Raw genomic sequence first — 12347 nt, 5'->3', positions numbered from 1 at the left:
GCTCAGAACAGAACCACATTTACACCAGAGTTCTTGGCCTAAATATTTAAAACATAATGAAAAGATTGTGGTCTTTAAATAATACTGATTTCTTGTCTTTTAGATGTAGGTAACTATCTCCGTACCAAGGCAAACAGGCTCTAGAGCTGTAGTTTGTCTGGAAAGAGAGCACTTTTTTTTTTTGGTATTTTGTATGTTAAAGAGCTCATGCAAAATGGTAAAAGGAGAAACATTAACATCATTAATCATTAAACATTAACATTAATTAATCATCAAACAATGCAAATTTAGCCTATATAATTTGAGAATATATTAATAATTAAGAAACAAATATGGAAAATAATAAACTTAAGTAGTAATTAGAGAAAATAAAGTTAGAACTATGATAGGGGTGCCTGGGTGGCTCAGTGGGTTAAAGCCTCTGCCTTCGACTCAGGTCATGGTCTCAGGGTCCTGGGATCGAGCCCCTCATCGGGCTGTCTGCTCAGCAAGGAGCCTGCTTCCTCCTCTCTCTCTGCCTGCCTCTCTGCCTACTTGTGATCTCTGTCTGTCAAATAAATAAATAAAATCTTTAAAAAAAAAAAATTAGAACTCTGATAGAGTAGTTTTTCCTTTTTAATCCCATCAACTAGGTAAATACTTAGAAAATACTACTTCATTTTGGAAATGTATGGTGAGATCTATGTAAGTGTATGTAAATATATGTAAATATTATATGTAAATGAGAGTATCACATATGAGAAACCATCAAGCAGCTATATCTAATAATCCTAAAGCATTAAGTACATATATATAAGAAATATTGACTATGATAGAAAAATAATAAAACCCAGAAATATTCAAGAGTACTGGATTTGTTCACAGTAACAAATATTCAGTGACATTATACTTTATTAAAAACTATTTTCTTTTTTATTTTTTAAGATATTTTTATTTACTTATTTGACAGAGAGGATCACAAGTAGGCAGAGAGGCAGGCAGAGGTGGGGGGGATACAGGCTCCCCGCTGAGCAGAGGGCCCAATGCAGGGCTCCATCCAAGGACCCTAAGACTATGACCTAAACCAAAGGCAGAGGCTTAACCCACTGAGCCACCCAGGTGCCCCTAAAGACTATTTTCAATGAAGATTGAGGCAACAGTGAAAATTTTTCTACAATTCTGTGGATACTTTTGATTACTACTATAAAAATTACATATGCAGGGACACCTGGGTGGCTTAGTCATTAAGCATCTACTTTCCACTCAGGTAATGATCCCAGGGTCCTGGGATCAAGCCCTGCATTGGGCTCCCCGCTCTGCAGGAAGCCTGCTTCTTCCTCTTCCACTCCCCTTCTTGTGTTCCCTCTCTCTGTGTCTCTCTGTTAACAAAATAAATAAAATGTTTTTAAAAAATGACATATGCAGAGGGACAAGAACTGTAAGCTAATAGTAAATGAAAGATTTTTATTTGCTTGATCAGCAAAACACGGGTTTTTGGGTTTTTTTCTTTCTGTAAGTGCATGCCTGGGTGTTTTTGTATCTTTGAATAATGTATTAGTTCTAGAACATTTTTAAGTGAAAGCAAAATCTCTCCATGTATTTTGCCCCATAAGGAACAATTGTCTGTTGCTGAACAAAAAACTTACCAAAGGGCTCCTCAAGGGATTATTTGTAAGTTGTTCTTTTTGTTCTTTTTCAGAACTGCCAGAGAGTATGTGTCTTAAATTTCAGTGCGGCGTTCAGATTCAGTTAGGGTTTGCTGCCGAATTCTCCAATGTCATGATAATCTACACAAGCATAGTCCACAAGCCACCCGATGTCCTGATGTGCGATGCCTATGTCACCGATTTTCCTCTTGTAAGAACCCCCTTTCTTCTTTATTTAAAATAGCACAATATAGGGATGCCCGGGGGGCTCAGTGGGTTAAGCCTCTGCCTTCGGCTCAGGTCATGATCCCGGGGTCCTGGGATCGAGCCCCACATCGGGCTGTCTGCTCAGCAGGGAGTCTGCTCCTGCTCCTCCCCCACCCCCCCCCCCCGCCCCGCCTGCCTCTCTGCCTACTTGTAATCTCCATCTGTCAAAAAAAAAAAAAGATATTTTACTGCTATAGGGATGCCTGTGTGGCTTCGCAGTGGAGCATCTGCGTTTGGCTCAGGTCATGATCCCAGGGTCCTGGGATTGAGCCCCACAACAGGCTCCCCACTCAGAGGGTATCTGCTTCTGCCTCTCTCTGCCCTTCTCCCCCTTTTTCTCTCTCTCTGAAATAAATAAATAAAAGTTTTTAAAAAAAGATAGTTTACTGTCAAAGACAATGTTGTGATTTCAACTGATTTCATTAATAATGTCCGCTGATTTTCACAGGACTTAGATATTGATCCCAAAGATGCAAATAAAGGGACACCTGAAGAAACCGGCAGCTACTTAGTGTCCAAGGATCTTCCCAAGCATTGCCTCTACACTAGGCTGAGCTCGCTGCAAAAATTAAAGGTTATTCCTTTTCCTGTTTATTAACTACTGACTTTGGGGAAGTGAAAATTCCTTGTCATATTCTGTTCTGTCCCTGGTAATGGCCTGAGGATTTTTGGGTGAGAGAATATGTGATTACTCTCCGCAGTTGAAAAGTTAGAGATTCAGAGCATAGTGTGCTTTTAAATACCTTTGCATCTTCAAATAATCATTTTCTAGTAAAAGAACAAAAGACAATTATCACCTTGTTCATAGCTAATCTACCTATAGTCTCCTTTGTCTTTGGAATAACCCTATAATCTGATTTGGTTCTGCTTCTCCACCCAGGACTGTGGATTATTATTTCATGTTTTTTAAAACAGCTAAACTTTTAGCCTAGGTGTAAAGCCAGCTTTTTTCATTAAAGGATCATTCTCCAGGGGCACCTGGGTGGCTCAGTCGTTAAGCATTTGCCTTCAGCTCAGGTCATGATGCCAGGGTCCTGGGATCAAGCCCTGCTTTGGGCTTCCTGCTCAGCAGGAAGCCTACTTCTCCCTCACCCACTCCCCCTGCTTGTGTTTCTTCTCTCACTGTGTCTCTCTCTGTGTCAAATAAATAAAAATCTTTAAAAAAAAAAAAAAGGATCATTCCCTATCTCCACTAGTAGGGCAGGGTAAGTTTTCTAAGCCCCGCTGCTTAGAAAAATGCCTTTAAACTGTTCATCCGGAATACAGTCCAGAATCACGTGATTCTGGTAACTGCCAGTAGCAAGAACTAGAATTCTACCAGTTCAAAGTACTGACTGAGGGAAAGGGAAGGTGATTATAGCTGGCTTTTTTTAATGCAGAAAAGATGTAAACAAGCCTTGAGGATTTGGAACCTGGGAAAGGGGAGTGAGAGTGGCTGTTGTTGTGTGATCACGTGTGTATTTGTGTATGTCAGTAATACTCTAAGATCGGCATGCTTTCACAGTTGATAAAAATAATTCTTCCTTCTCCTTTTCAGGAACATCTAATCTTCACAGTCTGCCTGTCGTATCAGTACTCAGGTTTGGAAGATACCGTCGAAGAGAAGCAGGAGGTGAACGTGGGCAAACCCCTCATTGCCAAACTGGACATTCATCGAGGTTTGGGCAGGAAAACTTGCTTCCAAACGTGTATTATGTGTAACGGCCCTTATCAGACCGCGGCATCCACCTCAGCGGGAACCGGCCGTTACCCCTCATCTCAGGACTCATTCCCCGGTGTTTACCATTCACACCTTGGTAACTCCAGTAACGTCTTGCCATCAGATGACTGTCGCTGCAGCCGGATGGCAGATGCATTTATTTCAAGTCACCACACCCACCATTATCCATGCCAGTTCGGGAGGAGCAATGTGCCAGTGGAGACAACTGATGACATGCCATTCAATCTCTCTGAGGGGCTCCGAATTTCTGAAAACTGACCTCCTTATTTTGGGAAGTTATCATAATTACTAGATGCCTCCAGGGCAGCAGTACTGACATGAAGAGAGGCATCATAAAAAAGCAAACCTGGATCTGTAGAGAGAGAAGATCTGTGATAGATAGATATTTCATGGCAAACCCAGGACTTTTAAAGTGTTGGAGTTACATTATTGACCGACGGACTTCCTCTTCATTCTCTTTTAAGAGTTGTTTGTAACAAAAATATTTTCATTTTGAGCACTGAAGTAAGAAAAATGGAAATGGCATTGTAGAATAAGTCATTGTGTTATGAGAATCAGGAAAAAAAACATTGGTGATCATCAGGCTTAACCTAGTTTCATCACTGGGAGAAACAGATTGCGTCATCTTGTTTACATTAGTGCTGGCCCAACGCTGAGACCTCCAGATTTCTGTTCCAGTGTTTATCCCTCTACACACTTCCTTTCTGACAGGTTCTGAGACAGGTATTATGTTTGTAGGTAGATTTAAAGATAATATGTAAATATACATGTCTGTATGTAATCTAGAAATGTACAAACTTTAATTTGTGATTACAGGACTTTACTGCAAGTGTTAATTAAGATGTTTGTATATAAATCTTATGTAGAACAGGCCGAAGTTTCTTGTTAAAGTCATGAAAGCACATGAAGAGATGATGAAATGTTTGTCTCTGTTATAGCAAGACAGCAGGATACTTCTGTCTCTGGATAATCTTGGCAGCTACTTATTGAATCTTAAAAACACTGGATATGTCTTCCTTGATAACATTTTCTTAATGAATTGATCTTACCACCTTTCATCCTACCTAAAGCATGTCAAAAAGGCAACTGCCAATAACAAAAAATATTGAATTAGTACTTTTAAAGCATTCCACAAAGAAACTTACCAGGCCCAGAGAGCTTCACTGATATATTCTGCCACACATTTAAAGAATTAGCACCAGTCCTTTGCAAACTCTCCTCAAAAATGGGAGGAGAAAGAACGCTTCCCAACTCATTCTATGAAGCCAGTATTACCCTGATACAAAACCAAGTGAAGACATTCCAAAAAAACAAAAGCTCGACACCTGTTATGAATGGAGAGTCAAAAGTCATCAACAAAATACTAGCAAACTGAGTCTAGCAATATATAAAAAGGATTATACACCATGACCAAGTAAGATTTATCCCAGAAATGCAAGGTTTGTTTAACATCCAAAAATCAATGTCATATGCAGACAATTCTCATTATTCACAGTAGGTATAGTCCAGGAAGTCACTATGGATACTGAACTAGTGAATGCAGAGCCATTGCTCCTAGGGGAAGTGTTTGTGTATTCATATCTCAAATAGATTATAATCTTAAATCCTGAAAACAGTTTATCCTGGTATACTGTTTTATTTTACAAAAGAGAAAATGAGGTTCAGAAATATTAAGTGACCTTCCTAGGCCACCCCACTAATAACTGCCAGGAGTTGGGATTCATACCTGTCCAACTGGCCCCAGAGCCAAAGCTTACACAGCCCTGCACCCACTCCCTCATCTTCTGGTCAGGTCTGGGGGTGGGCAGTGAAACAGAGGCAGAGCACGTCCTTGTTCACCCCTGCTGGAAACGTGTGTATCAGGAAATTGATGGGTCTGCTCATATCTATGAATGATCATAAAAGTGCCAACAGTTTTGATTGGGGATTACAAACAAATTTTACAAATAAATTGATAAATTTACAAACAGACTCATAAATAATGAAGATCAACTGTTCCATGTTCATAAAGCACTAAATTACTACATTCATTGACTTCATTGTTTTAACAGTTGGGAGAAAGAACATTTGATACAATTCAGCACCTTTCATGATAAAAAACACTTAATAAACTAGGAATAAAATGGAAATTCCTCAATATGATAAACAGCATCTACAAAAAACCCACACCTGACATCATTCTTGGCAACAGACTGAATTCTGAATATCCTCCCCCCAAATCAGGAATAAGACAAGAATGTTCACTCTCATGCCTTCCAGTCAACATTGTACTTGAGGTTCTAGATAGGGAATTAAGCAAGAAAAAGAAAAGTCAATCATACTGGAAAAGAAGTAAAACTGTGTATGTACAGATGGCATAATCTTATAATTCTAAGAAATTCATTTAAAAACTAATGAATTCACCAGACTAGAGGATAGATAAGAGATCTATATACAGAGATCAGCTTTATTTCATTCAATGTCAGCAGTGAATTCTGAAATTGAGATTTTCTGTAAATTCTATTTACAATAGCATCAAGAGGAATAAAAACTATGCAACACTGTTGAAATTAAAGAAGACCTAAATATATGGAAATACGTTGTTCATGGATTGGAAGACTTTACACTGTTAAGATGCAAATGCTCCCCAAATTGCTTCAGAGAGTTCCTGCAGTTCCTTTCAAAAATCCCAGCTGGCTCATTTGCAAAAATTGACAAACTGATAAAATTCACATGCAAAAGACAAAAGCCAAAACAATCTTGAACAAGGTTGGAAGACTCAGACTTAACCAATTTCAAAACTTAACCTCAGAGCTACAGTAATTGAGACTGTGTGATACTGGCATAAAGATAAACATGGATTGAGGGCATATAAAATATAACAGAATCCAGAAATAAACTTAGGATGTTTACGATCGATTGCTTTTTGACAAGAGTGCCAAAGCATTCATTCAGAGTAATCTCTTCAACAACTAGTCCTAGGACAGCTGGATAGCCACATGCTAAAGGATCCCCCCTCTTTATACCATATACAAATTTCAACCCAAGATGGATCATACACCTAAATATAAGAGCCAAAACTGTGAAACTGGCAAGAAAACATACAAGCAAATCTTTGTGACCTTGGACTAAGCGATGGGGTTTCTTGTATACAACATCAAACGCACAAGCAATGAGGAAAAAAATAAATTGGCACGTCCTCCAAATGAACTTTCTTAAAGAACACCATCCAGGAAGTGAAAAGACAACCTATGGAACAGGAAAAAGTTTTTGAAAATTGTGCCTGATAAGGTACTTGTATCCAGAGTGTATACAGAACTTGTCTAATAATAAGCAATTTATATACTAGTGTTTAATTATGGTCACTGTAGACCAGTAACCAGTGAAGTATCCGATGGGCCGTCTGTGAGGATGGACGTGTTCCAGGTGTGTGCTCCGCGCGTGCCAGCCTCCAGCCCTGTGTGGTGGCAGAGCAGCGGACATACAGCTTGCTTCCACATTCAACTGCGCAGCTGTTCATTCTGTATATTTGAGTTTTTAAAAGCGTGTATTTATAATTTTAAAACTTTTTTTAAATAACAATTTTTAAAAATTCGTGTCAAAAAATTTTACAAATAAAATAACAATTGTGTATTTTTTTTGTCTCTTCGGCCATGTTTTTATGTGAGTTGACTTCTTACGTCAGTTGCTTTATAACATTAGCAGAGGATTTTATACAGCAGTAGCATTTCGGAAGAGTAACCCACTGATACCAATTACAGTGGGAGGAAGATACTAGGGTAGTAAAATCTCACCTAAATCCAAAGCTAATATAAATTTCTGGGGAAGGGGGTATTTTCTGGAAAGTAACAATAAGTTCTATTCTTTTTTTTTTTTTTTTAAAGATTTTATTTATTTGACAGACAGAGATCACAAGTAGGCAGAGAGGCAGGCAGAGAGGAAGGGAAGCAGGCTCCCTGCTGAGCACAGAGCCTGATGTGGGGCTTGATCCCAGGACTCCAGGATCGTGACCTGAGCTGAAGGCAGAGGCATTAACCCACTCAGCCACCCAGGTGCCCCTAATAACAAAAAGTTCTAAAGTTAGCAATTATAAGTTACATGATTTCTAATTCAAAAAAGTGAAATCAACACATGGATCATCAAATATAAAACATGAACGTGGTATCCATCTGAAGGTGAACAGGTCAAATAAATCATAGCCTTGAAAAAGTCTTTGAAGGATACCAACATGGAAAAGGGACAACAGACCTTTCCTTTTTCCCCAGTGTTTGTTACCTTTCGTAGCCCTACTTGCACACAAAAGCAACCATAAGGTGGTCTCTTTGGTAGTCAAAATTGTTAGAGTCCAGAAATACAGTCATGTAACCACAGCTCAGATAATTGATTCATTGATACATAGATTGGCACAAGTTTAATATAAGGATTCAATCTGAGGTTTTTAAACAAAAGACCTCATAAATTTTAAATTGTTTCCTGTTATTTGAATATTCCCTTAGTACTTAATTTTTTTTAGAGATTTTTAAAATTTATTTGAGTAAGAGAGCAAGAGAGAGCATGAACAGGGAAAGAGGAGGTAGGGCAGAGGGAGAGGGCAAAGCAGACTCCCCAGTGGTGGGGCTTGATCCCAGGACCTTGGGATGAACCTGAGCCAAAGGCAGAGAGACACCTAACCTACTGAGCCACCCAGGCGCCCCTCCCCTGGTATTTATATACTATCATTGCTTTTCACTGTTAACTGATGCCAAACACTCAGAATTTACACATTACTTTTAGGGACACCTGGGTGGTGCATCCGACCCAGTCAGTTAAGCATCCAACTCTTGGTTTTGGGTCAAGTTGTAATCTGAGGGTCTTGAGATCAAGGCCTACACTGGGCTGTGCACTCAGTGTGGAATCAGCTTGAGGTTCTCTCTCCCTCTCTCTCTCTCTCTCTGTCCCTCCTGCTCGTGCACGGACTCTATTTTTCAAACAAATAATTTTTAATAAATATTTTTTTAATGTATATATTGCTTTTGTGCAATTTCAACCTGTTTTTCTATTTTGACATTATGAGTTTTACCCAGGCCTAACTAAACTATGTATTTTTAAATACTTCCCTTGAATTATAGGACCTATTTCTCATACTGATAAAAGATGAATTAGTGAAGAAAAAGATACTCAGAACATGAGAATGTCTGTATAAATGTATTTAATTTTTTTTTTTTTACAATTTGACAGCACTAAAAATATTTCAGCATCAGACACAAAGTGTGGTGTTACAGAGGAGGAGTTCGCTCGTCTCAGCACCCAGCAGCAGGGTGGCTTGAAGTGTGCCCTGTGGCTCTGTGCCTCTGTTTCCTTATCTGCACAATGGGGACGAGGATGTAACATCAGAGGGCTTCCAATACTCTGCAAGGCTGCCAGGACCAAGATGGTAAGTCCTCTGAAGAGCCTGCTCTCTGAAAAGGGTCTCATCCTTCAAATCAGGCCTTTTCAAAACCGTACCAGTCAGTACATACACAGTATGGTATGTATTATGTGTTACTAAGATGCTTCCTACCAAATACTCTTCATAGTATTGGCAATGTAGCATCGCCTTCTAAAATAAGTTGCATTTGGGTTAGCTGGTTGGCTGGGTGGCTCAGTAGGTGGAACATGGGACTCTTGATCTTGGGGTCATGAATTCAAGCCCCATCTTGGGTGGATAGTTTACTTTTTAAAAAAAAAAAAGAAAGAAAAATTAAGAAATGCTTAAAAATAAGTTGCTAGTGAATGTTGTTCACCCCAAAATGAGCATCCATTTTCAAAAACTTTCAAACTTTTCAAAAAAAAATCTAATGTCACCAGTTACTAGCACATTCTGTCTACACACAAAGACCACTGATTAGCAGTGTTTCTCTGCTGGGAATTATTTGTCTTTGCTTCCCTGGATTTCCCAGTTTTTATCTAGGAAACAGCTGTTCTGTAATTTGCGAATATAGATATAGACATGTAAATTTGCTAAACTTCAATACTTTTATTCTACCTGTTACAGAGTAGCTAAGTCTGAAGTACCTACCACAAATCTGAAGTAATTCCCAGTTTTTTGCATCATGGTTGGGGTTTGTGGAACAGCATTTAAGTAGTAGAAATGGTTGGCTGAGTATTCCTGCATTAAGAATTTAAGAATTAAGAACTTAAGAATTAAGAATTAAGAAGCACCAGGCTTTGACTATTTTTTAAAATTTTGAAACATTCCAAACTTAGAGAAAAACTTCAAAATCAGTACAAAGAATTCCCATATTCCCTTCACCCTGCTTCCCTATGTGAACATTTTTACATGTTTTATCATTCTGTCTCATAAGTGTATATATATGTTTGTATGTCTATCTTCTACATACATCTACAAATGATATTTTTCCTGAGCTATTCAAAAGGGTTAACTTTTTGCTCCTAAATAAACACTTAAGTGTGTACTTCCTAAAAACAGGAACGTTCTCCTACATAACCACAATACAACTGTCCAGATGGGACAGGATTCCAGAACCTCCCTCTGCTGCAGCCCAAGCACTGGGAACCACAATCCTCCCTTATCTTTCCCTTCTCTCACAGATCGTGACCTCTGACCTTTGTCCAATATCTAAAAACTATTGTTTCATACTTTGTGTGTGGCTTTCCAGTTGTTTTAAGGTGGGAGAGTGAATCCAGTCCTATCATTACATCATGGCTGGAGGTGAACATCTGTAAGTGATTTTTAAAGCTAATCCCATAGTTGAAAATAATTTTGGATTACTTTTCATATATTGCAAGAAATAACACTGTGGGCAAACTATCCCCTTTTCTATTCGTGATTTCATCCCCAAACTGATTTTTAAATTTTTTTTTCTCCAAACTTTTTAAAGGTAGCGTGCATCCGTTATGTTGCAGAATAAGTGGTTCATCAACATTATCGAATGAATACATAGGAGCCTCAGATCCACACGTTTATGCAAAGGAAGGAGAGCAAGCTTTTGGGGTGGAGTGTTTCACATTCTACCTACGTACAATCATTTTACACACAACCGCATTTAACTCTCAACAGCCTTGCAACTTACAGATGAAGAAACTTTGGCTAAATCAAGACATGAATTCACCCTGGATAGCTGACAAGCGGCAGAAGCAAGATAACTCAAACCCAGACCAGAGCCCATTACGATTCCCCAGTGCTGCTGCTGATTACCCAATGACGAAGAGATACCCAATCATTATTGTCCTAAATGCTCAGTCAGTGCAAAAGTGGCATGACATTAAATGTTCATATTTAATGGAGTATCAAATATTGTATCTAAGAGATACAAGTCTTTGAAGTGCGCAACCCTACGTTGAAAACAGAAGGAATGGCATCTTGATTTGGTAACTTAAACTTACAGTTTTCCCATATCACCAGAAAAAGAGCCAACCATGATTTTTTTTTTTTTGAAGATTTATTTATTTATTCGAGAGAGAGAGTGTGTGCACAGGGGGTGGGGGTGGGGAGAGCAGCAGAAAGAGAGGGTGAATCCTGAGCAGACTTCCCACTGAGCACGGAGCCCAACTCAGGGCTTGATTCCAGGACCCTGAAGTTGTAACCTGAGCCAAAATGCAGAGTTGGCTGCTGAACCCACAGAGCCACCCAGGTGTCCCCAAACAGTGACTCTTCATGAGGTGTGTTAACAGTATGGCTTGATACTTCATTATTCTAAGTGTATGAAAAATATTTTTAAACACTGAAACATTACTCTTTTTTTTTTAAGATTTTATTTATTTATTTGACGGACAGAGATCACAAGTAGGCAGAGAGGCAGGCAGAGACAGAGGAGGAAGCAGGCTCCCTGCTGAGCAGAGAGCCCAATGCGGGGCTTGATCCCAGGACCCTGGGATTCATGACCTGAGTCGAAGGCAGAGGCTTAACCCACTGAGCCACCCAGACACCCCAAATTCTTCTAACTTCTAATCACAGACAACTTCTCGGTAGAAATGAGATCCCACCAAGAACTGAGAGGCGGCATGGGATTACGGCGGCAGCGGCCTGGGTTGGAAGCTCTGCTCCCATAGCTTACCCGCATCTTAATGCCTCCCTGTTCCTGTGTGCAGACAGGAGTCTCTGCCTCGGGAGTGCTTGTGAGTATTGCATAAGGGGCCCCAGTAAGGACCTTAGCATGGCAGGCCTATAGTAAAAACTCAGTAACTGTTATAATACTTTCACCAAAATAAAACGTGGGCCACCCATTGGGTTATTTACCTAAAGAGAACAGAAAAGTACAGTGGGATGGGGCACCTGGGTGGCTCAGTCCATGAAGCATCTAACTTTGGCTCCGGTCATGATCCTAGAATCCTGGGATCCAGCCCCATGTTGGGCTCTCTGCCCAGTGGGGAGCCTGCTTCTCCCTCTCCCTCTACAGCTCCCCCCACTTGTGCTCTCTCTCTCTGTCAAATAAATACATAAAAAAGAAAGAAAGTTTAGTGGGTTGAATGGTGACCCCAAACAAGATATCTCTATGTTCTAATCCCCAGGACCTGTAACTCCCTATTTGTAAATAGGGTCTTAGGTGTAATCAAGGATGTGGACACGAGAACATCCTGGATTGGGGAACACTAAATCCAGTGCTCGGTGTCTTTGTAAGAGCTGCAAGAGAAGACACACAGAGGAGGCCAGGGTTGGGGGGAGCAACCAGAAGCCAGGGGTACCTACAGGACCGTAAGCTCAAGTGGCAAGGCAGGATTGTCCCCTAGAAACTTCCAAGGGAGCACAGCCCTGCAACCAGAAGCCAGGGGTACAT

At 39.9% G+C, this 12347-nt stretch overlaps 1 protein-coding gene across 2 annotated transcripts in view; it reads left to right on the top strand.

The window, feature by feature from the left end:
• The window catches only part of MALT1 (MALT1 paracaspase), a 59851-nt gene extending 52994 nt beyond the window's left edge, over positions 1-6857 (top strand). For both annotated transcript variants that reach the window (XM_032309493.1, XM_032309494.1), the window contains 3 exons: positions 1679-1836; positions 2341-2466; positions 3430-6857. In XM_032309493.1, coding sequence (XP_032165384.1) covers positions 1679-1836; positions 2341-2466; positions 3430-3870 — 725 coding nt within the window. In that variant the 3' untranslated portion in view covers positions 3871-6857. The remainder of the gene's footprint in view (positions 1-1678; positions 1837-2340; positions 2467-3429) is intronic.
• The last annotated feature ends 5490 nt before the right edge of the window (positions 6858-12347 follow it).

Source organism: Mustela erminea, chromosome 13 (genome assembly GCF_009829155.1).
Source record: "Mustela erminea isolate mMusErm1 chromosome 13, mMusErm1.Pri, whole genome shotgun sequence".
NCBI lineage: Eukaryota > Metazoa > Chordata > Mammalia > Carnivora > Mustelidae > Mustela > Mustela erminea.
The sequence above is the reverse complement of the archived record's forward strand: the minus strand, read 5'-3'. Positions and strand labels throughout refer to the sequence as shown.